The sequence below is a fragment of the Centrocercus urophasianus genome, unplaced genomic scaffold, assembly GCF_019232065.1.
Source record: "Centrocercus urophasianus isolate 14NV4802_14NV808 unplaced genomic scaffold, USGS_Curo_1.0 seq_26, whole genome shotgun sequence".
NCBI lineage: Eukaryota > Metazoa > Chordata > Aves > Galliformes > Phasianidae > Centrocercus > Centrocercus urophasianus.
The window spans coordinates 2,816,643-2,841,136 of record NW_024884822.1 but is presented as its reverse complement, the minus strand read 5'-3'; the positions used below and the strand labels follow the sequence as shown (position 1 = coordinate 2,841,136).

The 24,494-nt window shown below is 38.5% G+C and overlaps 1 protein-coding gene across 3 annotated transcripts in view; it reads left to right on the top strand.

Moving 5' to 3' along the window:
- TENM2 (teneurin transmembrane protein 2) overlaps positions 1–24,494 on the top strand; it is a 547,500-nt gene that overhangs the window by 482,550 nt on the left and 40,456 nt on the right. For all 3 annotated transcript variants that reach the window (XM_042826120.1, XM_042826119.1, XM_042826118.1), the window contains exon 14: positions 18,332–18,478. In XM_042826120.1, coding sequence (XP_042682054.1) covers positions 18,332–18,478 — 147 coding nt within the window. The remainder of the gene's footprint in view (positions 1–18,331; positions 18,479–24,494) is intronic.

Genomic DNA, 24,494 nt, shown 5'->3' with positions numbered 1-24,494 from the left:
TGGTATAACTACTCATTGAGGATAAAGTAGAAACTAATGTTGAATACTGATACATCCTTCTTGCAGTGCTTTCAGTAAGAGCGTTTACTATTTTTAAAACAATCTTAAGAACCACATTGGGGGAACTTGTTCATGGTGCTGGCTGTGAGGCAGTCTGTGTCCTGAACCATTCATACTGAATGAAGTTTTTACAAAGGTATTCAGCTCTTTTCTCTCATTCTCTCTATCACTATTCTGACCTGCTTATGAAATTCATATTAGAGTAAGCTCACGTTATGGAAGTATTTCTTGCAAGTAGCCTCAGCCTGTTGCATTTTTGATACATTTTTTCAAGACATATAAGCAGAAGGAATGTTTTATGTCAAAAAGAAATGATCATGTAATGGAGTGTATTTCACTTCCCAAAGAAAACACAATTATGTATGTAACTGAACTGTAAGAGAGAAATCCAGACTTAGGCATTCTTGAAAGTCTTTGGGCTGGAGCTTGGTGGTCAGTGTTCACATCTGGATGTTGAAAATGGGAATAGTTGGTGTAGTGCTAAGGTCATTATTATTTGAGGTGTAGCTGCCATCGAATCTTAATTATGAGTTTGGGTTTCTACAACTTCTAGCACATATCACTGTAGTGTTTTCAGTGATACAGTATTGACTGACATATAGCTGTCGATATCCTTCTGTCAGTTGTATTCAGAACACATCCACGCTGTGACAAAGACAAAGCAACATTGGTGGCTAATTAGTCCTTATTCTAGCAGCAGTTCAACACCAGGTTACTAAAATCCCAGGAAAAGTGGAACATGAGAAATTGAGGTTACTATATTTATCCCGTTTCTCTCTTCAGTCGATAACAGGATTAGAGCAGAGAGGATCCATTGTCCCACTATTTCCTTGAAGATTTTCAGATCCTAGAGCTGACCCATAGCAATGGCAGCTACATAGTAGATTTCAGTAATTCAGTCCAAGCAAGTTCTTCTCTTAAACAGTTAAGTACTTCTCGTGGAAAAGCAGCACCTTTTCTTTCAGTGTGACATGGATTGTAAATTATTTACTCCAATTCTTAAAAAAACTTTAAAGGTGGTTTTAGTTTCTGCCTTACAACAGTCTGCCATTTCTATGACCCATGACCAATATCTAAAACCTAGGATTCATTCTTGTGTTTTCTCACTGGTTATTGGGAACCATGCAATGAATTCTGGACATTCAGAGTGTAAAGCAGGTTGCAGGTTCTTCATTCTCTCAAAATCTCATTCTCTTTCCTTGCATAATGGCATCTAAGTGCTACTCAACTAATTAATATTTTATCTGTTAGAGGATGCCTTTAAAGGGCTGTGTTTATTACATAGGGAGCCATAATTTGGAAAAGCAGCCAATTGATGTCAGACTGCTTTTCCCAGTCCCACTGTATTTTTAGTTGCTATTCAGTTTTTAACAGTCCAGTGCAGAGTAGGTGGATCAACTCAGCATCAATAGACTGTGACAAGCTTTCAGAATGTTTTAAAGATACCGTGCAAAATAGCTGCAGGGAAAGGTTTAAGTATTTCTGCCTCTGTGTTTTTGTGTGACTGGTGTAGGCTGAGAGCCACATAACCTGATAGTTCATCTTTCATCTAATTAAAAATTATAGACACTCTTAACATTTTAATATATTTTTACCAAAATCAATGTGGAGTAAAGATTAAAGTTTTCATTCTGATTAATTATGCAGATGAGATTTTTTTTTTAGGTAGGTGTTGAAAGAATTTAGTTATTCATGAGCGTGACAAGTAAGATTCACAATGCGTCCAGCCAAAGGATGTTTTAATTTGCCTCCAGTTAGTTTTTCAGAGAATTGAACGTCTGAGCCAAAGAACCAAAGTGCTTCAAGATGCAGTCCCTGTAGTACAACTAGTAGAACCAGTATTGGTAATTGGTGTGTTATCTGAGAAATCAATACCGTGTTGTAATCATGATTAAAAACCAGTGTTGTTTATTAAAAAGTAAACCATTTTGTACTGAAAAATAGTATTGACTTCTGATTTTAGATTGGAAACAGTGCTAAGAGGACAATTATCCAAAAGACCAAAACAGTAAAAAAGATCAATTTAGGGATAGCATGTTTCCCTACTATGCAGTGATTTGTTGGTCATAAAAGCACTACCACTTCAAATACTGTGATTTTCCAACTGTTAGGAATCAGAACTGATTGCTGAGCTGTTTGTGGAGTGAGTCCCTCAAGAATAGCACTGAAGTTATTTTTGTAAGTTCAGCATGCACAAACACAAAAAACTAAATGTCACAGAAGATGCTGATCCTCCTAAAGCCAAAGAGACGTTAGTACAGATGAGAGAACTGACTTTTTGTTTTAACCGCTGGGAATATCAGAAAGTAGAACTCCATTCCTGATGTAGCATGGTGCCATCAACTTTTCAGCATGTTTTAAATAGTAACTAATCTGACTCTTTATTTTCCATTTAATAAAGCAAATCAAAATATGCCTATGTTGGTTTACAGATTCGTTCTCACTGAAATTAATGAAAGAATTGGCTCTATAGCATATAGTTTAATGGCAGGACAGTATGCCTAAAATTAGGCAGTTATAGAAAAAGCAGTTGGATCTCTCTCTCTCTCTCTCTGTTCCCTATTTTCTCATATTTTTAAATTACAGAAATACTTGTTTTTGAACAGGAAAAGTATTACTGAAAGCAAGAAGCAATGGGGCTTTATTTGCAGCTGAAGGAAGAAAGCAAAATATGTTCCCATTTTAACAGCTCCTGATAATTGTATTTCTGACACATACATCTGTATTTGAGTGCACTGCTAACAATGCAGGAAAAATAAGGATAATGTGGTTTCTTTCAAAAAAAATTAAAAAATGCCTTAGACTTAAGGCAGAAAACCATTGCATAGGAGTTTGTTAGGAATTTGAAATGGTGGTTGCAACATAGTTAATAGATAGCTGAGTCTGGGGGCAGGAAAGTATAGTGGCACAGGTTTTTAGATCCAGTGCACCTTTTCGTTGGTTTATTTGGATTCTAGGGATAAAATTATTTTGCTGATGGTTTTGTTACCATCTCTCCTGGATCGTTATTAGTTGATTGTTTATCGTAAAGCCGATCATTGTGTCCTTGCATATTTGAGCCTTTTTTTTTCTGAAGTAAGTCAGAAATATGGATTTAGAATGAAGAAAACCTTCCGTATTTAGAGAATGGTTTGTCAGAGTCAAGGTCACTTTGCAAAGGTTGAGAGGGCAGTGTTTGCTTAAAGGAAATACAAAGTGATTGCTGTACTAGAGAAAATATTAATCTTGTTTCAGTAGCTCTGCATTACTTCTGAATTACTCCTCTAGAGAGATGATTATGAGCCAGAAGCCAAGAGAAGATATATGCTGTTATACTACTGTGCGTGTAGCTAGAAGGTTGAAGGGGAAATAAGAACCCCAGCAAAATCTATGCTGATGAGTAATCAGTTTGGAGTTGCAGCTCTCCTTAATTCAAATCCATAGAGGCCTGTAGAGATCATCAGTTCTATGATTTCTCATTGGAATCCTTTGTTAAATAATTTTATAATTGCTTTGTTTGTTTACATGCTGAAGAAAAAGGTGAATTAAAATTGATCAAGCTCACCCTTAATTTCAAATAATAGTTCATATCTTGTACCATAAGTCTTGAATACATATGAAGTACCAAATTGACTCCTGACTTCTCTGCTTCACAAAATTTTACTAAAATGAAATGGAGGCACTCCTTATTGAACCTGATGGTTTCCCTTTTTCTTTTAATCTGAGTCTGCTGTGCACAGATCATTTGTTATGTAAGTCTGTCTTTCATCACCAGTATTTATATTTCTAGTTACCTTGCAATTCTTACTAGCACATGGAAACTTTTAAGTTTAAGATGCTTTGTGAAGGGAAATGTTTATTCCAAAAAATTGGGGTAATTTAAAATACTTGTCTCTATTTGAGACTGCATCTGTTTATACAACTTGTGTAATCACAGGCTCCTCTACAATCATAAGGATTTTTTTCAGCACTTCAGAGATAAAGCACTGAATTTTTGAAATATTCTAGCAGGATGTACGCAGAGTATCTGATTCCTTGGACCGAATTTTCCTATTGAGATTAAATGGAAGCCTCCTTACAAGTTGTTTGCATAAAATATGCCAATAGGCTTTAATTATTTTTTTTCTATATTTTAGTGCTTTAGATAGAGATGTTATAAAATGTGAGGAAAGATGTTGTTCAGATGTGAACAAGTAACAGCAAACCAAAAAGAATGAAGTTGGCTCTTTTCAGTGTTGTTCCTATGTTTGTAGTCCTGTGACTAAAACTTACAGGTATGTTTCCCAGGACTACCACTACTGGGTCCTAACTTGAACTAAGTGCTTCCATTCCCTGTTAGGAAATAAGAAAATGTGGCAACTTGTTTTATTCAGAATGAAAAGCAGGTAGACCTAACTGGAAAATGCACTAAAATATCTTCAGCTTTCTATAATGTGAATTGATGAGAAAGGCAGTCCTATGTCATTAGGGTGCGCAACAGTTTTTCCAGTCAGTGAAATCCAGCTTAGGAAGGATTTTTGGGAAAGGTTCCTAACCACTTACAGGAGTTATTACAGTAAATTGGATAGGCACTATGCCTGATTAAACATATTCCCATGTATGTATTTACTTTGAAACCTAAAGCCGTTCCAAAGTTCACTTTGCTTGATGAAGCAAATTGTGGAGATCTCGTAAAGTCGATAGCGTCAAACTGCATCCATCCTCAGGTTTGATGGATTTGAAGGCCCTCAGAGACCTTCAGCTGAAGTTTTGTGTCATAAGGTGTTCTTTTGTTAGCTGATCATGAGTGATACAGTGAAGATTACAAACTGCAAGTCCTCTGCAGTTGGAGTTGGGACACGGCTTCTCACTTTGTGCTCCTGAGCTGCTGAAATGCTGCTGTGCAGTGACAAAGCTGCTGCGTGCTGCTTGGTTTCACAGCCCTGAACAAATGACTGTTGTGTAAAGTAAAGCCTAATTGATATATGTTTCTAATGTTCTGCAACCTTTATAGTGGGTAATACTTCAACTGTGAGAAAGACATGGAAAAAGGTACTACACCCAATTGAAATTCCTGGAAACAGGCCGAGAACAGTAGAATAAGTTACTGTTTTGTTTGTACTCTGATGGTAAATAGCCTTCGGAACAAACTCACACTGTGGTAATTTTCTCTTCGGCTTTTCTTAGATAATTAATAATATGAACAGAAGATGGAAAAATTCAATTTCCTTGATATATATTTATTGCATCCTGAGATACTGCTCACACGAGCTGTTAGGACACAGAATGCTTTCAGCATTGCAAAGAAGGAACAAATTGCACAAAACTCTAGCAAATTGTCCTTTAGGAGTTCATTGTATGGATCTAAGATATTTTTTTTTACTTGTGTTATTGGAATTCCTAGTTCATTTCTTATTTTTTATCGTGTTAAGTCCTCTTTTCCTGTTTCTTGTTTTGTCTTGTTTTTCTGTCTGATGCAAACATCATGACAATGTACTGTTTTTCATCTCCAGGTCACTCAGTTACTGTTTCTCATCCATAGAAAAGGGTCCTAGCAAATAGGCCCAATGTAACCAAAAGCATCCTGCCTATCTCAGTGTTTTAAGTCATGTCAAATGTAGGTGCAGGGCAACAGAAGCCCTGTTGGTGCTTCTGAGGAAGAGAAACAGAGAAGTGGAACCAACAGAAGAATGGAAAAGAAATGCTCCATTTGTAAGCAGAAAGGCTTAAGTATTTGTTCAGAATTAAGGTCTGTACCAGTGAGGCTACAGGAGGAACAGAGCTATCGGTTGCCTGATAGGAAATATTTTTAATATAAAGCAAGCATTGCCTAAAGAGTCCTTCCACGTTAACATTGCTCCTAAATAAGGATGAAATGCTGTGGACATTTTTTAGTGGTGAAATGGTGAAGACAACTCCCCTAGCAGATAGATCAGAATCATCTTTTCAGATGTATTTAAATATTATGGCATCTGGCTACGTGTGGAGGATTGTTCTTCACCATGTAGGCAGGTAAAAAAGGAACAGAAAAAATGTTCATCTGAAAACATTCTTATTTCTTTAGCTTTTTTTAGTTACTTGTGTATTTGGTACATAAAAAATTGGGAAGCTGAATGATATTATTCATGAGGCTTATATAAAAGATGCAGAATGGATACCTAGGACTTCAGAATTAGATATGTTTATAAAATACATTTTATGTATTGAAACATTCATCTTCTATCCTGATCTGCCAAAACAACTCAGCATGCACAAACACATAACTCAGAACGTGTTGTTCATGTATTTTAATTTGTTTTACATATGTTACCTTCATTAGAGTATTGCATCTGTGTTCTGCATGCTTATTTCAATCCTTTATATTTGTGCATATTTGAACCCCATATATTCCATCTCTAATAATAATATGAGGTGCATTTTCTTTAATATTCAAATATCCATTAATTTTTGTCACTTAATTATACTGTGAGAAGCGCACAGTGTAAGTTGCCAAAGCTTTTTCCATTCTGAACTACTCCAGATTGCTTCTTGAAAAATTCTCTTTTTTTCAGCACTTCCTTTTGATTTTCCTTTGGGACAACTGAAATGTTTGGAGTCTGTAGTCCAAAACCGTGCAGTATGGTGCTGTCTGTTGGAATCCATGCAATTAATACTTCAGAAAGATCAGCTCAAATTACAACACATTTGTCAATATAGTTCTTTCCATCTTGTAGGGATTCCAGAATTCTATACTAAACTAAGGGATAGCTGCTTGAAGAGCATACTAATCTTTGAGTAGTAATGAAGGAAAATGTGTACTTACACTAAGGCTCATATTTGTTCCTCTGACAGAGAGAACCTGTACATTTATACAGGAACTGCATTTGCATACCTGAAAGTTAATTGCTAAATCATAAATTCTATACAGACATCAATATCTGATGAACAGCAAGTAATTATATTGTAATAATGCCTGAGAAAAAAAAGGCATATGCTGCCCTGAGAATTATGAATAATAAAGCTCTACAGCAGAAAGATTCATAGATAATTCAGGTTGGAAGGAGGTCATCTAGTCCAACCTTTTCCTCAAATGGCACTGTAGGATTAGTTCACACCAGGCCCATAGTTTTTAAGGCAGATAGCCTACAACCTCCTTCACTATCTATTAGCCAGCTGCTGTAGCTAAGCATCTACAGAGGCACGCTGAGCAACGCAAGTAGTTCACAATATCTGCTTTCTCTTACTGTAGTGCCTTTCTTGTGTATGCACATACATGTGCACGTGTACCCTGCCTTCTGCCATGGTTTCATGGGTTTTCGTCAGTGTTGTACATCATAACATCATGCAGTCCATGTCCAAATGTAAGCAGGATTAGAAATATTCTTGTAAACTACTCTTAAATAGTACTAGTGTGAGAGAAGCAGTTCTGTTTGGTCACCAAGTGCAGGCTGGGCTTACTAGTGCACTTTGGTTCTTTTCTAATCCTCCTCTGTATAGTTGTAAAGCTATTTGTATATTCTGGGTGTTATGGTGAAAGAAATTCAATTTGTATTTGGAGCTGAAAGTGGATATGTGATTTTTCTATATGTAAGTTCTTATATATAAAGTGAATGAATTTATTTCATAATTTTGAGTTGGCAGCTTAAGATCTCTACCTCCTACACAGATAAGATGAGCTTTTGTCAGCTCAGCAGAGCTCTCAACCCCAGTTGCCATCCTTGTACCTTAGGCATTTTAAATATCCTGAGCCTACCAGATAAGAAGTAAGGCCTTGAACATGGTTTTAAATTTCTTTAAGAAGCCAGTGGTGAGAGAATTAAAATAGTATTTGATGTGCCTGTTCTTGTTAAGAGGAAATGCTTCAGCATTCAACTAGCTGAATTTAATGTAAGCCCATATATATTGTGTTGCTGTAGTCAAGGCAAGTATAAGGGAGGTAAATTCTTGTTAGGAAATGGTCTGTTAGAGTCCCTCAGAAGTGATTGATAGCACAGCTCTTACATGTCCTGTGTGTAGAATTTCTGAAGTGTATCAGTGTATTCTGAAGTTAATGACTGAACTGAGAACTGTGTCTTCCCTGGAAATGCAAAATTGTGTTAGATCTGAAATTTTAGCTTAGTTTAGTAGGAATGTGTAAAAACGTATGGAAACTGAAAAGTTGCTACCAGTGGTACATGGCTAGAATGGTTACATCCAAGATTTTCTTCAATGCTGAATGGTCAGACTAATGCCAGGCTAATGAAAGGAGATCTCAGCGTCTGAGTAATCCATTGCCATTCAGACAGAAGCACTGCTTATCCATGACCCTTTCAGGATGCAGGAAGAGCTGAAAAACCACCACAGCATTTTAGAAATGCTTTTTACCACAATCTGTTGTTTTTACCATGCTTGCTAGTCAGTTACCTTACAGGAATAGCTGAAGGCACATCCTTGTCTGAAGAGCTGCCAGTGCAGTAGCTTTTAAGCATTATATTGAGGGCTGAGGTGCAGCAGACTGCTGTGAACACTGAGGCTGTATATTAGCTGATTGAAATCCATATCATTCTTTTGGATTTGTCAGAGTTTTGCCAGTATGGAGCAATTATGTCCTAGCCCTCAGCTCAAACAGTTCAGAAGGATGAAGAGTCAATCCAGTCAGTGAAGGATTCAGTCCCTCATAAGATTTAATGGCTACTTTAATTACATGATAGTCTGACAGTTTTTCTCAGGCAAATACACTTCTCCATATTTGCAGTATTCCTGTAACAGGCCTGGTCTGTTGTAGCAGCTTTCTTGTCCCTCCCAGCTCACCATTTGGTGGTTTTGTTGTTCTCACTGTTTCTCTCTCTATATTTCCTCAGAAGGCACTGGAGTTTGTTTGCTTGCCTTGTTATCACTTTGTGCTGTGCCATCATTGTTTGCACTATACAAGAAATAATTTTATTGTTACCAAAACTGATGTAAGATACCTAGATTCAGGTGTGTGTGAGCACAGCAGAGGACAAGGTTTCCTGCTTAATTACAAACATCCTGGAGTTTTCATACTACATCAAGCCTGAAGAATTAGTTTAATGTAGTTACATTTCATGTATCTCACCAGAAATTGTCCGATTTAACCTCATTTGGCACTTAAATTCCCTGCAATTTGCTGCAACAAATGACAACATTGCTTCAAGTATGTTCTGAGAGGTAAAGCCAGTGACTGTGAGTCTCATTTAAAATTTCAAGCAGAAGAAATGCTGGATGGCATTTCTGTCTTGAGAAAAGCTAGCCAGTGACAATGTGATCTCCCCTGCTGACTCATCGAGGCATTCAGAGAGAAAAATTGGATCTGCATCATTGGAGGGTTTTCAGTCAAATGAGAGAGCTGGGGGTACAGAGCCTTGGTAGTAGCAAGCAGTCCTGCCTTTTTCAGGGCTGATCTTGCACTTTTTATGTCAACAGTGTCTTAGATTTTAAATGCTTGAAATGAAGGCCTACGTCAGTATAGCGTTCTAATATATACTGGGATTTTAGAAGTTCCTATCCAAGCAGCTGAAGTATAGGACTTATCTCTAGTGTTCTACAGGCTGCATTCGCAGGATCACCCAATTGTGTTCCCATTTGGATGAACATGGTGCAGTTCCATCTCCACTGGCAAGCTTAGTCAGTTGGGAGTGCAGAATGGAGTAAGAGCTCCTTTGTTGTTGTCCACACGCTTTTGTTGAAATCTGTATAGAGGAGCATAAAATGAAAGAAATCTGTAAACTCACAGCTTGTTTTTCAGGGCTCAAATATTACAAATGCTTCAGTAAGCTGAATATGATTCTGAGTTCATACTTTTTTTATCTATTAAAAATACCAATATTACACATTTGTGTTATTTCCTAACTGAAGCAGGAAAAAAACAGATCACTGTGCTGGATTTATAAATCTCGGTCAGCCAAGTGAAACTGAGTGTTTGAAACCTGACGCCTGGCACCTGCTGGTCAGTTTCACTTGTCCTTTCGCTAGGTACAGTTCTCACTTAAGCATCACGTTGCATGTTTTTTCTCTTGGCCTATTGCTGGGACATGGTGAGGGTAGGATGGGTGAAGATAATTGGAAAAGAACACAACTTTGTGCACCACTGTAGATCAGGTTTTCTAAGTCTTGCATATTTACATGTAAAAGTACACCAACACTTTGCCAAAACATTTATTCGCAAAAGTTCATGACCTGTACAAACACATGGTTGCCACATATTTAAAATAATTTTAAAAATCTAACTACTAAAAAAGTTGAAATATATAAAAACTGTACAAATACATGGCTGCCACATACTTGAAATAGAAAGCAAATTACACTTGTGCAAAGAAGTTGAGTAGCAATTACTGTGTGAATCCTGACTTTTACAAATGAATGACTCAAATTCCCTGCCACTGCACTGTGATTAATGTCGGGATTTTAGTTATTACATTTTAATTATGTTATCCGTTCTTTTAAATATGAGGTCAACGTTTTGCTTGTTGCTCTTCAATTGACTGAATTTACACATCCTGTCAGTTTTGTCACTTTATCATTTCAGTGCCGATAAACTATTCATATTGATGTTATTTTAGAGATAAGCCCAGCTTGAGAAGGATCCTTCCTCTAGAAACAATATTATGTTTTACAAAGGATGATACCAGCCCTTCTACCCTGTATCAGAAACATTAATACAATAAAAGATTATGGTTTTGGTACTGGCTTTATGAATGCAATTTCATACCAAGTTATATTCTAAATGGATTCTGTTACAGTAAGATTAATTTGAAAGACCTCTCTATCTTAAGTACAAATTTTACTGCATATTTATGTATCTTTTTATTGGATATATGAAGATGAATTTAATATGAATTTTGTCTGAAGAGTGTGCACTGCATGATTTGAATATGCTGCTAGAGTCTCATTTTAGTCCAGAATCTCAGGAAATAATCTGCTCAGGCTATAGACAAAACTACGCACCTGTTCTGTAGCTCTTGGGCTGCAGCAGTGTCTTTCCACACGCCCATGTGTTCTGTGTAACTACCTGGTTTATGCTGGTATGTTTGCCATGTTGCCTTCAAGTGGCCACTGATAAAGCCACTATGCACAGAGCTGTTTCTGTGCAGAACATGGAGCATCCTCTGTGTTGTGGTTAGCATTCCTGGGGCATGCAGCAGCACCCATTCCTCCCTGCCCACAGTCAGGTGCTTGGGGAGCCATGGGGGCAGGATCCTCTGAGCACCCTACACTTGCATGGTCCCGATCTGCATTGGTGGTTGCAGCAGGGCAATTGGCCTCTTAGCATCGCAGGAGCTTCTCCATCTTGGAACTGCCTTCAGTGCAGACTCCATTCCTTTCTGAAACTGTGTCTCATGTGTATTCCTAGTCCAAATTCTTGGGTTCACTGAAGCTATTTGTGTGTACTCGAGATTCAGAGCAGACCTGGATTCTTTTGTTATGCATCCATCTGGTTTCCGCAAGCCTCATGGCAGTGAAGCACAAATGTGTTGCCCTCTTTTCCCTGCCCAGCTGTTAGTTTGGGTATGGTTGCTCCAGAATTCAGTGTAGTTGGAGAACTCCTTCCATACGTGCCAGGAGACGTCATGGGGATCTTCCCCCTGAAAGTAATGGGAGCCCTTGTGCCTGAGACAGAGTGAAACTGGATCAAAAAGAATGGACTGCTACTTACATCTCGAAGTTTTGTGATCTGTACTGCAATGTGAAATTCCCTCTATCCTTATTTTTTATTTCTCTTCATGCCAGTGACTTCTCTCGAGGCTTGCTTTTTAGTACCAGTGGTTCCCTTTTTTGTGAGGTTTACTTCTCTTCTAAGGACACACATCTTTTTCTCTCATTTTGCTGTTCTGCCTGGAAACCAAGGTGCTCTCCAAGTTACTACCTTTACAAGCGAAATAAATAACATAGATATGTAGTAAGTTGATGCAATGTTAAAGGAAATTTTGTTATAACATACATTTCCCAGAAACTGTAGTTAGCATTGTAATTGCTCTGTAAGTGTTGGCATGGAAGAAATCGTGATTCGGAGTTATTGAAACTTACTTATTAACTTTCCTTTTTTTTTCATCCTTTTCAATTAAAAAAAAAAAATTGTAGTTGGCCCATTCTTCTTTACTTGTAACTCAGCTGGGCAGTGCAATCAGCTTTTTTGTTACACTGAAAGGCTGGGTTAGTTCTTAACAGCTTGCCAGTCTGTGCAACTGTCCTGCTTTGAAGACCTGAGCTGGGCCTCTGCAGGCTCTGGAGACTGTTCTCGAACAGTCCAAACTCAATCAGAGGAGCTTCACTTCTCATTCAACAAATAGGAAATTGTGTTGGCATGTGTTGAGTTACATATTTTGGATTTGAGCTTATTGAAATATGAGCTTGTTGAAATATAGTGATGTAGAAAATAACTTGTGTGCTCCTACCATAATGCTACGTGTCATTTTTATTTTATGTCCTTTCTTTGGCTTGAACTGAGCCCCATAGGTTTTTGAATTGAAGGATTAAAAATAATAATAGCAAAATAAAAGCTGTGGATTTTTTTTCAGTGTTGCTAGGTACCTCATTATGTGTACCTCATTTATTATTTGCTAGATAGCCGTAGGTCAGCAGCAACACACTGAAGGAATGAACAGAAAAGTATGAAAACAGTGATAGCCCTCTAAAATACAAATTAAACTGTTATCATTATTGCTTTTTTCTAATTTCTCTATATTTTGTAGGTGCTGTGTCAGAGTACCTTCATTTACTGCAGCTCTGTATTTAACAACTATAACGAGGAGGAAGATTTAGCTGAAATTTAAGTGTTTCCCTTAGAAACTGATGTAATGGATACTGTGTGACAGAGAACCCTGGCCTGAGCACCACAGTCCTCACTGCAAGGCATCTGTACCCATAGGACTACTTGGTGCAGCATCCATGCAAGTCAATGGAAAGACTCCATTGCCTGCCGGAGGGTTTTGGATGAAGATGTAGAAAATGGAGTTAGACAAAGATAAATGAGAGGTGTTATATTTCAGACTAATAGCTGCACTGTGAACTAAATGGGGAGAGGTACAAGCAACCCACATCCCTCCATTAGTTATCAATTAGAGGAGACATCCATGCCTGATAGCTTTCAGACTAAAGGAATCAGATGTAGCCTCTTGATTTACATGTAATTTTCTGTGTACAAACTGGGTAGAGAATAAAATCATGTTTACTACTGTATGTGATTATTAGGTGCCAGGGAACATTTTTACCTTTTTCCTCTCTCTGCTGTTTCTCGTTTTCCTTGCTTGTTGCCCTTTCTTTTCCTTCAAGTGATTGGCCCCTCTGTGAGTTCTGGTGGTTATAACCAGGTTCAAGATTTAGATGCAAAACACAAATTACCTGAATGGCATGTCACTGTACTTTGATTTGTTTGAAGAGTTTGTTTTGGAGCTTTGAATTAGTTTATGCAAAAGAAAACCTATATGTGCCTGAGTAGCTGTGTACTTGTGTAATTGTGTACCTGGGGTTTGTCAGTATCCGTGGAATGGAAATGAACTCAATGTGGAATTTATCTAAAACTGGATTCAGATTTTTCTTGTACTGCCTAGATACTGGAAATTCATTTGCTGAGTTCATCAATGAGTTAATCACCTTACAGTTTTGACCCAGAATAGTTTTACCGTAGATAAAACCTATGAGTACTGTCTCATAAATACATTAACCATTATCACTCTTGAAAACGACTGTCCATATTGATTTTCTTGACTATTCATAATGATTCTGTGAGCTTTCTTGTTAAGTTCAGCTTTCTATAAATCTCATAGGTCTCAAAAATAAGAAGTTATAGAAGCAGATAAAGCTGACATAGGCCTGCTGGAAGCAGTGGACTTAATTTTGCTTACAGTGAACTCAGTAATAGCAGTTCTTGTTTTCTGGGGTCACTATATTTTTCTCACTCCTCAGTTGTTAATATGAGCAGCAGTAACACTTTAATTTCTATTTTTATAACATCTTCTAGGCCCCATCATGGACTGTGGCAATGTGGAGCTCTACAAACAGATAGCAAAGTCTAGTATTTAATACGTTGTGTCTTCTGGGTTGCAAGGGCTTTCAAACAGCGCTTTCTTTTCCTGTTACCTATAACTACAGGTCTTGAACCTTCTTGACTCTTTTTCCATAGTGAATATTAAGGAATAACTGAAATGAAATAATTCTTCATATGCATTTGATCAGAGTTTAAAATTGAGAAAACATAACCAAAGTGTTTTCTCTGTGTATTCTTATTTCTTAGTGTTTTGTGTAACAACATCTTGTTCTACTGCATTGTGTATGTAGCATTCATGGTGGATTCTCTTCCTCTTACTGATAAGCACGGTCAAGAGACACAAATCAAATTCATTCTTAGGACAAGAAAATCAACTGTTTTCAAAGTTTAGATTCAGAGATATAAGAGCTTTCATTTCTCCCTTTCCTTTCCCAGTGTCTTCCAGCATTCACTTGACATGAATGCTGGATGCTTTTTCTGTGGAGTGGAGAATGGATTTTAGTGTTTTGATTTTGAAATCTTCTCTTACTGTGACACTCCCTCACAATGCTAGTCACATATTCCCGACAGTACACTGAAAATAGCACTGAATTTTATCTTGCTATTTTAATTCAAAATGCATATGTTCCTGTACATACACTCACCAGTCTCAGAGACCAGAGGGAGCCTGAAAGGGAAGGAGCTGCCTCAGTGCTTGGCCTCCTGCCGCAGCAGTGTGTGCAGGGCTGTGCAGGCACAGCTGGAAGAGCGAGACACATGAACTGCTGTTGCCCATACAGTGACTGTTCTGTGAATAAATAGCTTGTCAATCTGGCACTTTAAACAAGCACTTTCTTCTTTTTTAAGCTAGCTTTTTGACATTTTCCATTAAGCATACTGTAATAGAAAAGATGAGTAGAATTTTTCTACACCTTAGGAATAGCAACCTGTCTGCTTAGCATGGAGGGCCCTCTCTGTGCAGTGACTGAGAGCTTTATGCTGTGCTGAATTACTTCTCAAGGTTAGATTCCAATCTGCTCACTGCTGTACCTGCCTTGCTCTCTCACACTGCCTTTCTCTGTGAGTAGAGCCATAAGGCAGCCAGGAGGTAGCACGCTTTGTGATGTGAGCTGCGGCTGCGCAATGAGACCATGTTGTACCAAAGCACTCAGCACTGCCATGGGCTGACTGCAGTGTGTTTCCAGCAAAGGTCGCACGCCCAGCAGTGAACTCTGCAGCTGAGGCTCCTCAGGTAGGGGCTCTGCTGCCTTGTCTGCTCTCAGAATGCACTGAAATGCATCAAGGCGCTGTGTGAACGCTGTGTGCAGGGGACTTTGGTCTGCACCAGTCCCTATGCACGTGGGCACATAGGAATTACAAAATACGGATTGCCAGACTTCAAATGAAAGTGCACTGCCTAAATAAAGTTGTTTTTTTTAAAAAAAAAAAAACTTGCTATTTATATAGTAACTTATAATGGGACTCTTTTGTCTATTTAGTTAATGGGTCATTAGAATAAATTTTGGCCTAACAGATCTTGTGTACTTGTGTAAATATTTGCTTGAATAAAGATGTGCATATACAAACAAGCATAGTGTGTGTGCATAAATGCACATGAGCATGCAAAATAGTTCAACTCTTCTCCCTTGCTTAAAGCTGTTTTGAAAGTCAACACATCCATTAATTGTTGTCAAAATACTTAGATCATATTGTAGTCTGCAACTGCTTTTGTTTTTTTTATCCTTCTGATATTTAGGTTACTCAAGCACAAAGTCTGTCTTTGGAAGCCCGTGAAATAAACTACAGAGGTAGCGTAGTGTTTCCTAGCAACATCATGTCTGTAACAGTGATGCCTGCTTCCCTCTTTAAGCTGAAAGCAAAGTCATGTCCATTAATCCCCAGCTGCACATAAACTTCTCAGAGATTTTGCTAGCTCCCTACTGTTCGTGTTTTCATCTTGCTCATATGATGCAAAGTAAACTGTTCCTATGATTTAATTCTCTTCAGTGCTTCAGTACAAAGCCAACCTTGTGTGTTTATTCACAATTACTGTTTGTTTTTCATTTAAAACGAATAATTTTTCTCCAGTATGATGCCTCCCCTCAGACATTTCTCATTTTGGTCATTCGAACAACCTGACAAGCCAAAGAGATAAAATAAATGCCTTGAAAATATGTTATCTGGGTTGAAAAACAAGTACATTTTCATAGCTGGGGTATGTTATGCCAAAACAACCTTTCACTTAAGAGAAGGAGGAACTGTATTTTTCAGTCCACAGTAACAGCACTGAAAACTCTTCGGATTTGTTTCTGTCTGTTGACAGCTTTCTCTGTAGAATGAACTGAACGGTCTTGATCGTGTTCACAGAGATCTGGTGTCTTACTTGGAGACATTTGGTAGAGGTGGAGCTGCTGTGCCAGTGTTACCAGTGGTATAGATTTGAGCACCAAGCAGGACATGTGGAAACTTTGGTTGCTGTTATCTTTAGACAGTCTTCTCCACAGGACAGCTGAGGTCTCCATCCTAAAAATTTAATTACTCACTCTGAATTTCTCAGGAGCCCAGTAAGGTAAAGTAAGAGTGAATGTTTACCTCTAGTGATACCAGTGGTGAACAGCAGGGATACAAGGCAGCTTGCTTTCCCACAAGCAAACTCCGCAGCGCTGTGTAAACCAGTTTGGGGTCAGAAGAACTCCTCTCTAGCATCACCTGATCATAGCAAAGGCTACAAGGAGTAGGAAGAGACCCAAATTCAGAGCTCTGACTTTTTGAACAGGCTGACAGAAATGCACTTATAGAAGGTTCCGTAAGCATAGCAGGCTAAATGAGTGATTTCTGGAAGGCTGCTCAACCTCTCAGCACTAGCTGTGTAAGTTTGACAGTTGTTCTTGTTCCTGGTCACCTGCAGAGGCCATGGGTTGCAAAGGTGACTTAGTCTTTCTCCAGTGCTGCATATCTGAAGTGGTGCTGCTCAGACAAAGAGAACACAGTTATTTGTTTTCAGGATGTTTCCCAGTGCTGCTTTCTTGCTTGTGCCTGATGAAAAGAGCAAGGGCTGCCCATTAGTTCCTCCTTGCCTCTAAAATGCCTGGGGAAGGGAATGGAGCACTTCATAGTCACAGCATGGGGTCACAGTGGCAAATGTAAAGGACTATTCCAGCTAGACAGTGAGACTCTGTAGGAGTCTGAGACTCTGTAGGAGGTCCTTCAGTGACCCATCACTGGTGCTGAAAAGAAAATGGAGAGTATGTAGCTTTGTGAGCTGTTTTGAGATGAAATTCACTGCCCAAGACAAAAAGCAATGAGAGACATGTTATGTGGTGGGTGTATAGATACCTGGCAGGATGAGACTGTATCTCCTAACTAGATGTGAGAGCTTGAATGATTGGGTTCCAATATCTGTTGTCAGAGTGGCAACACAGCCTTCTCCTCCTGCTCAGACTAATTAGAAGAGATAGGAGAGGTCCACTGCGGGACTATCAAATCTTCTTTCACATCCGTAGACTTGTGTGGATTGGATGTGGTGTATCTGGAAGGTTATCAAGACCTCATTATCTTACAGGCTGGAATTTGATTTTCATGCCCTTCATTCCAAAGGGATGCTCGGTAATATACAGAGGCATCTCCTGAGAATAATTTAGTTGCAGGAAAAATAAAAAGCAGTCAAGTTGTTCTCTTGCCTGTGGACATTCTGTTGGAGCATATAAGCACCTCAGCAAGTGAATGTTTTTGTTCCCCATTTAATTTTTGCTGGACACATAATTCCCATAGCCAATTAAAGACATGTATCTTTTGTGAGTTATCTCTTCTTGTCTTTCAGAAAGCATGGCAGGTTGCATCATACTGTTCAGTAAACTCCGTGTTAAATAAATAGTCTTTTTAAGTGATTGTTAAAAGAGGAAAATATTTTCAATATCATTTACTGAAACTTTGTGTAGAGAAAGCTCTTGAGAATCATGCAGTGCACAATATAAATGGCACCTGAGCACTGAAGTACTTGTTTCAGAAAACATTCCCCCTCTCATATATGTACACAAACACACGGAAGGAAAAAAAACACGATCTTGCCAGCAGACTGCTGTTTCTATCTACTGCTTTTAACTCCAGATGGGAACATTTACAGGGCTCTTAGAACATAGCTGCTGTTAGGGCTCATTTTCCCACCAGGCTTGAGCTAAGTCCCCACTTCTCCAGGCTAGCCCCTTTCCTGACCTTCCATCTCCACATCGCAGTCATGGCACTGGAGCAGGGCAAGTGTTTTTCCCACCAGCAAGAGCAAAACTTTCTGTATGCACAGTAATATTGCCAGCAGCGTGAGTGTGAGTGTGAATAAGCCTGCCTTGTACTTACCTGTCTCATTTCTTCCCCCAGATGGCTGCCCTGACTTGTGCAATGGCAATGGGAGGTGCACACTGGGCCAGAACAGCTGGCAGTGTGTTTGCCAGACCGGCTGGAGAGGGCCTGGATGCAACGTTGCCATGGAAACCTCCTGTGCCGATAACAAGGATAACGAGGGAGGTGAGCAGAAGTCTTCCAATTCCCCATCCCTAAAGACCAGAGGGTTATCCATACTTTCTTCATGAGTCATTTTACTTCAGAAAGAGTTTGGCTGTCATTATCATCAAGTGTTGTTGTTTCCCTCCTTTTGAAACAAACAGGGCTGAGGCGCTCTGGAGTTTCACTGCAGCCCATGGCGTTTCAGGGGTGCTGAGTACAGACTGCTGGGACGGAACTTCTTCCTGCAGGCTCCTGGCACACGTGCATTGCAGAACAGCTTACTCTGCCTGTGTGCACAAGCATAGCAGCTGATTTAGCAGGATAGCTAGGAACATTTTTGTAGCTCTGTGCTAGAGGCCAGGGTCATACTCCTGTGTGCACAGCCCATGTAAGTCATTGTAGCGTGCTGCCATATTTCACAGCTCATACGCCAGAGCTGAGTGAGTTGTGCTGAGCGATCATATATGGTAAGGTTCTGAAATCCCCATTCAAATTTCTCTCCTTTATCAGGAATACCTTTATAAAAAACAGAACTTATTCTGTATTTTACAAAGATCACTTTAGTTTATCTCTTTTTGTACAGCCTTCCACTTTGTAGTCAATTATACTGACCTGAAAGCAGTTTTGAGATGTATCATATAAATAAGACTGCTTGGTAAACTATCCCCTTCACCTCAAACAGCTTTTTGTATGTCTTATTGCAGTGTCTATAGTAAGTCACCATAGATTCTTTTCCACTTGATTCTGCTCACCATTAAAAATCAAACATCAGACACAGCTTTTTTCCTTGAGACTCTTTCACTTTTCTTTGACCAACAATTAAAGAGTGCATCTGTTGTTTGCTGATTAATCAATGTTTTACTTGAGATACTTCTTAAAACTGCAGATAAACATTTGACCTATATGAATGAACGCTTCTAAGGTAAATTTGTGTTTTAATTTTATATAAAATTTCACTGTGTAGAAATGGTTCATAACTCCAAAACTGAGGCACCATGATTTTAACCACACCTGGATATCAGCTGCTAGGTCTAATCTGTAAATTCCCCATTAGTTCCTTGGTTTCATGTGATCAGTACTGACGGGAATATTTTGGAAGAAGTAGAGCTGATTGAATTTCTGAAAACTGGAATTTGTTTTATTGGCATTACTGAATCTGTTAGAAACAGAATCAAATTCCAAGTTATATTATGTGGAGTCTGCTTCCTTAGTTTGGTCCCTTAACTAAACGAGAAAACGCACTAAGTGTATTAGTGTGCACTGTAAGAAACTAAAAGCTTAGTTGCTAATTGCTTATGTTTGCAGCTTTCTTAGCTTTGAAGATTATAAAGAAAAATTTGTAAATGAGTGTATCATCATATTTTTCCCCAAACAAGGAGTTTAGAAAATATTACTAGAAATACTGAGATAAGGTGTCTAAAAAAGAACTAAAATATATGCATATGGGGAACAGCTTGTTTACTTATTCCAGGACAATATTCTGCATTTGTGAAACAGAAAGGCATGTGGGAATAATTATTTGACTACTGAGGTCATTCAGCTGTTCCTCCCAGTTTAAAATTGCAAAATTCTAAAAATTTATGAAAGAGAAATCACTGACTATGTAGAATATATATGCCATACAACAGATCTGTAATATTGATCAGCACTACCTTTCAAGATGCATGGTTTCTGGTTCACCATGGTCACACCTGAAGGCTGTAGTGTAACTGAATAGCAGAATAATTAAGGGGAGAATTCCTAAGAAGTTCTCAGCACTTGCAGGTTGAAATTAGGGGCTAGAAAGACTGCTGCTCATTGCTTCTTGAGGGAGCATATGTATTCTGAACATCTGCACGCTTGTCAAGGTCCCAGCAACCTGAAAAGTCCACTTGGCCTTTTTTTCATGGGGATTTTGTAATAAAGCAGAAATGAAACCCTTATCTCCCGACCCTGAGATCAGTGCTTTAATCTAGAGATCATTATTGGTCTCTAGTAGTATCATCCTTGTCATGTTTCTGTAGAGCTTTTCCATAAGAGAGCTTAGAATCTGTTCCACACCTGTCCAGTGACCTGTTTCTTCAAACAGCAGCAAGGTGTATGTTAATCAATTAAAGCTGTTGGATTCAATCACTGTGTGCACTGGTGGTACAGTGAGCTGCACTGAACTACTCATCTGTCTTCCCAGTGTCTCTATGATTTTTTGCTCTTGCAGTTTGATGATATTCTGGGTTTCAGATTTCTTTAAGATGGCCTGAGACCTTCCCAGGTGTTCTCTGTAAGGACAGACTCATTGTCACACCCATCAGGGTGTTAATTGCTCAGTCACAAGTGAGAACTGCAACAAAACTCGAGACTGAAAATAACTTGCATCGCTTAATACTTAGAGTGGGGTTGTGCCTTTGCATTAAGCTGCTCTACGCTGTGTGGGCCTGGTTCACTGCACATCTGGCCAGGAGCACAGCCAGTGACCTCTGTGTTTATTAGTGCTAACTCAGGGGAGACCACAGGAGCATTCAGGAATGGAGAGGAAGGAAGGGATGTGTGCAGTGTGCTTCAACATGCACCTTTATGTAATTGTGACTGTGTCTAATAAGAAACAAATAGAATTAAGTTTCTTCACTTGGTGGAGCTGAGAACAGTACTGTTGGAATCAATTTTAAAGATTTAGCTAATTGCTGGAACCCCAACTTTCACATAAAATGCAAGTTTCCTGAATGTTACAGAAATCTCTTCTCCACACTCATGCTTTTCATTTTCATTGAAACTCAACTCAGCTTACTTGCAGCCAAATGCTGAACTCATTTGCTGCTTTGTTAACATCTTTGCTCTGTTAATCTGAGTGAGTAGTTCTGGAGCTGTACTGAGTACACACAGTAAGTAGTCTTTCAGATGAAGGCAGGGTAGTTAAAACCACAGTATTTTGTCTAAATGAGGAGAGGTGAATATCCATCTTTCTCTATCCATTTCATATTGCTAAAATGTAGTTGTTTCAGATTGTCACTGAAATAGAACAATAACTTTTTGCCTACTGTTCTTCCCCATGTGTCTGTGGATTTAACATATTTTGATGCTTTTTCTCTGTTCAACCATTCTTATTGTGATTCTATCTCACAATCAGATTCAAAGGCCTTGGGCCAAGTCTTCATTTCATGGATGTCAAGATGATCATTGCCACTGACTCCAAAGGGACTCCGATTTGTCCTCTTTTGTCTTATTATGTGCCACAATGTGCATTACATACCGTAGTTCAAAAAGAAAAATGAAATATCATACTTAATATTTTCTTTCAATTTTAGATTAATGCCCCTTAGCTGGTTTGTTTCTAGAAGTGGCAGCTATTGAGACTTACAAATCTTTGTTGTGTATGAGATGTCAGTGCGTATTACTCATACAGATAAAACAGGATTCCAGAGGACAGTGTCCAGAGCTGTTTTCTCCTCTCACAGCTGTTCAAGTAGAGTTGTGCATGATCTGAGGCAGCACAGGCAATGTCACTTGTGTTTGTTCTTACCAGCACATCTGTAAGTATTAATTGTGTCTGGTCTTCATTATGAAGATGTTTACAGTCGCTATAGGATACTTTGCTTAAAAAGATTCAGAGGGTCTTGTTTGTTCCTTTGTTTTTAAGGCAGAGACCTAACCAAAAGGTAACGGTGGGTGGGGAGTTTTTGGCACTGACTCACTTTTAAGATCCTTTTTATATTGACAAATGTTTCTGTTTCTTCTAAACATGTTTGAGTTATGCAGTTCACTCACTGTGACCATTTCTAAATCTAATCCCTTTTCTTAATCGCTCCCTCAGTAGTCTAATAGTTATTAAGCATCTTTTGGAGGGATTTGAAACTGCTTAATTTGATGACCTATAATTGTGATTACAATGTATAATCCCCCCAATAGACTTGTATAGCCCACTTAATTCACTGTAGACATATTTTAGAAAATTAAGGGATTAAAAATGGTATTTCGAGGAATGGGAGGAAAGTGCATTACTTATTAAATACATATTTCTTTAACTTATTGCATAAGGAAATCCCTGTAGGAGCGTATTTATACCCATCTTTTTACACTAACTGCTTTATAATAATTTGGTGGTTCCTGAATCGCACAATGCTTTTAACCTCTCAGAAGAGTTTTCCTAAATTGTGTATATTTAACCTTAAACCTTCCACTGCCTCAAGGAAAATGGGCATTAAGCAAGATTAAAAACAAAAAACAAAAAACCAAGATTAAAAAAAAATTCATTTTCTGAAGAATATTTTACTAGATGTTGGAAGCAGTTCATGCAAGGAGCTCACTTTTGAGATCCCTTTATCCTGATCTCAATGAGATAACCCACAAGAGGTATTTAAGGAAGAGCTCTGCAGGAGCAGCCTTGTCAGGAGACTCGTATCACCACTTAAGTTGCTCTTGCTAGGCTTTTCTTCTTCTTTTTCTCCCACCTTTTTCATCCTTTCAAAATTGTCATACTGATATTTATAATTTTTATTGACAACTCATGTAAATTATGTTATCTCAGAGAAAGAAAAACAGAAAACTACCAAAATTTTGCTAAATTGGTTTATTTAACATCTGACTGTGATGGAGAGAAAAGCCACACGAAGGTTAAAAAAAAAATCTGTAAAAGGCTTAAACACTTTCATTGCTTGTATCATTTCACAGTTCATGTTTCCCCCAGAATGTAATTTTGTAATTATCTGGACTACAGTTCAGTGGTGAAGAAAGGGAAGCAGCCAAAACATTATAGAATGCTAAGGTAAATCCATTTGGCTTTGTAAAGAGAGTTGTGCATATCTCAGAAGACAAATTTTGCCCTTCAGTTTGCTACTATATAGCTGTAACAACTCCAAGAAGTACAGTTGGCGGTAGTTCTGTTTGGCACAAAACATTAAAGATAATGAATGAGAGAAAGCCAGCTATCTGCTACAGTATGAATCTTCTTCAATTCAAGAGAAAAATACATTCCCAGTGAAGTTCACTGTCAGGACAGTGCACTTGACTGATTGAAAGGCTGTTTATTTGAGTTGTCTTAGAAAACTCATCTCTAAAATTAGACAGAAAGAAAACAGAGAAGTGTCTTTCTGCAATAAACATTTAGAAAAAAATTGCTTTTAGAGAATTACAAATCCTGTGACTTGATACTGCATCAGGCTCGTGACATTTAAGATAATACAAGTATTTCACAGCACAAAAGCAAATCATGTAATTTAGCTTGCCTCAACAAGCATTGCCTCAGCAGGGGTCTCTAATTCAGCACAGACAAAAGATTTTATGAAGTTCTCAATATAAATACCCAGAATACTCCTGGCACAGAAAGTACCTTCCCAGAGCCTGCACAATAGTCAGTTTTAGAGCACTAAATGTAATGAGTGGTTGAAATCTGTTGTGGATGGGGGCCAGAGTGAGTCATGTAGACTCAAGTATAAAATCTGTACTGAAACTAGACATTATATAAGTTTGACAAGGGCTAATGAGTATGCTCGTATGTGATTTTGTTAAAACTTCGTGTCAGCCTCTAATTGTCTTTACACACATTAGTCAGCTTATCCTCACGCTGTCCCCCGTGGGATATGTTAGTGCAATAGCTAGCTCTTACAACCCACAGGGAAGGGAAAGCAAGAAATTTAGTGATTGCAGATTGCCTGGTTAAAAAGCACTGACTTAATGTATTTTAAAGGCTGTCTTATCACAGAGCCCTCTCAGTCATCTCTGCTGGAGGTGTGGTTTGGAGTTGGAGCACCTAACCTGTCAGCATCCCCAGGCCTGCAGGTCCCCATGTGCTCAGTGCATGCACGAGCTGTGCTGTGTTGTCCTGGGTGGGCAGGAGAAGGGGAACTGTTGCTCTACCACTACCCTAGTCCAGGGCACTTTAAACCTCACTGGGGAGTTTTTGGTATTCTGAGAAGAAGCCTGGGTGATTTTTTTTTTCTATTTTATCACAATTTGGGATTTACAATCCAGTTTTTGTGGAAAAACAGCTTTGTTTCATGTTTAAGGTTGTGAAAATGTTCTGCCGTGTTCATGGTTTGCTCTAAAATCAATGTTACAATGGCATTTT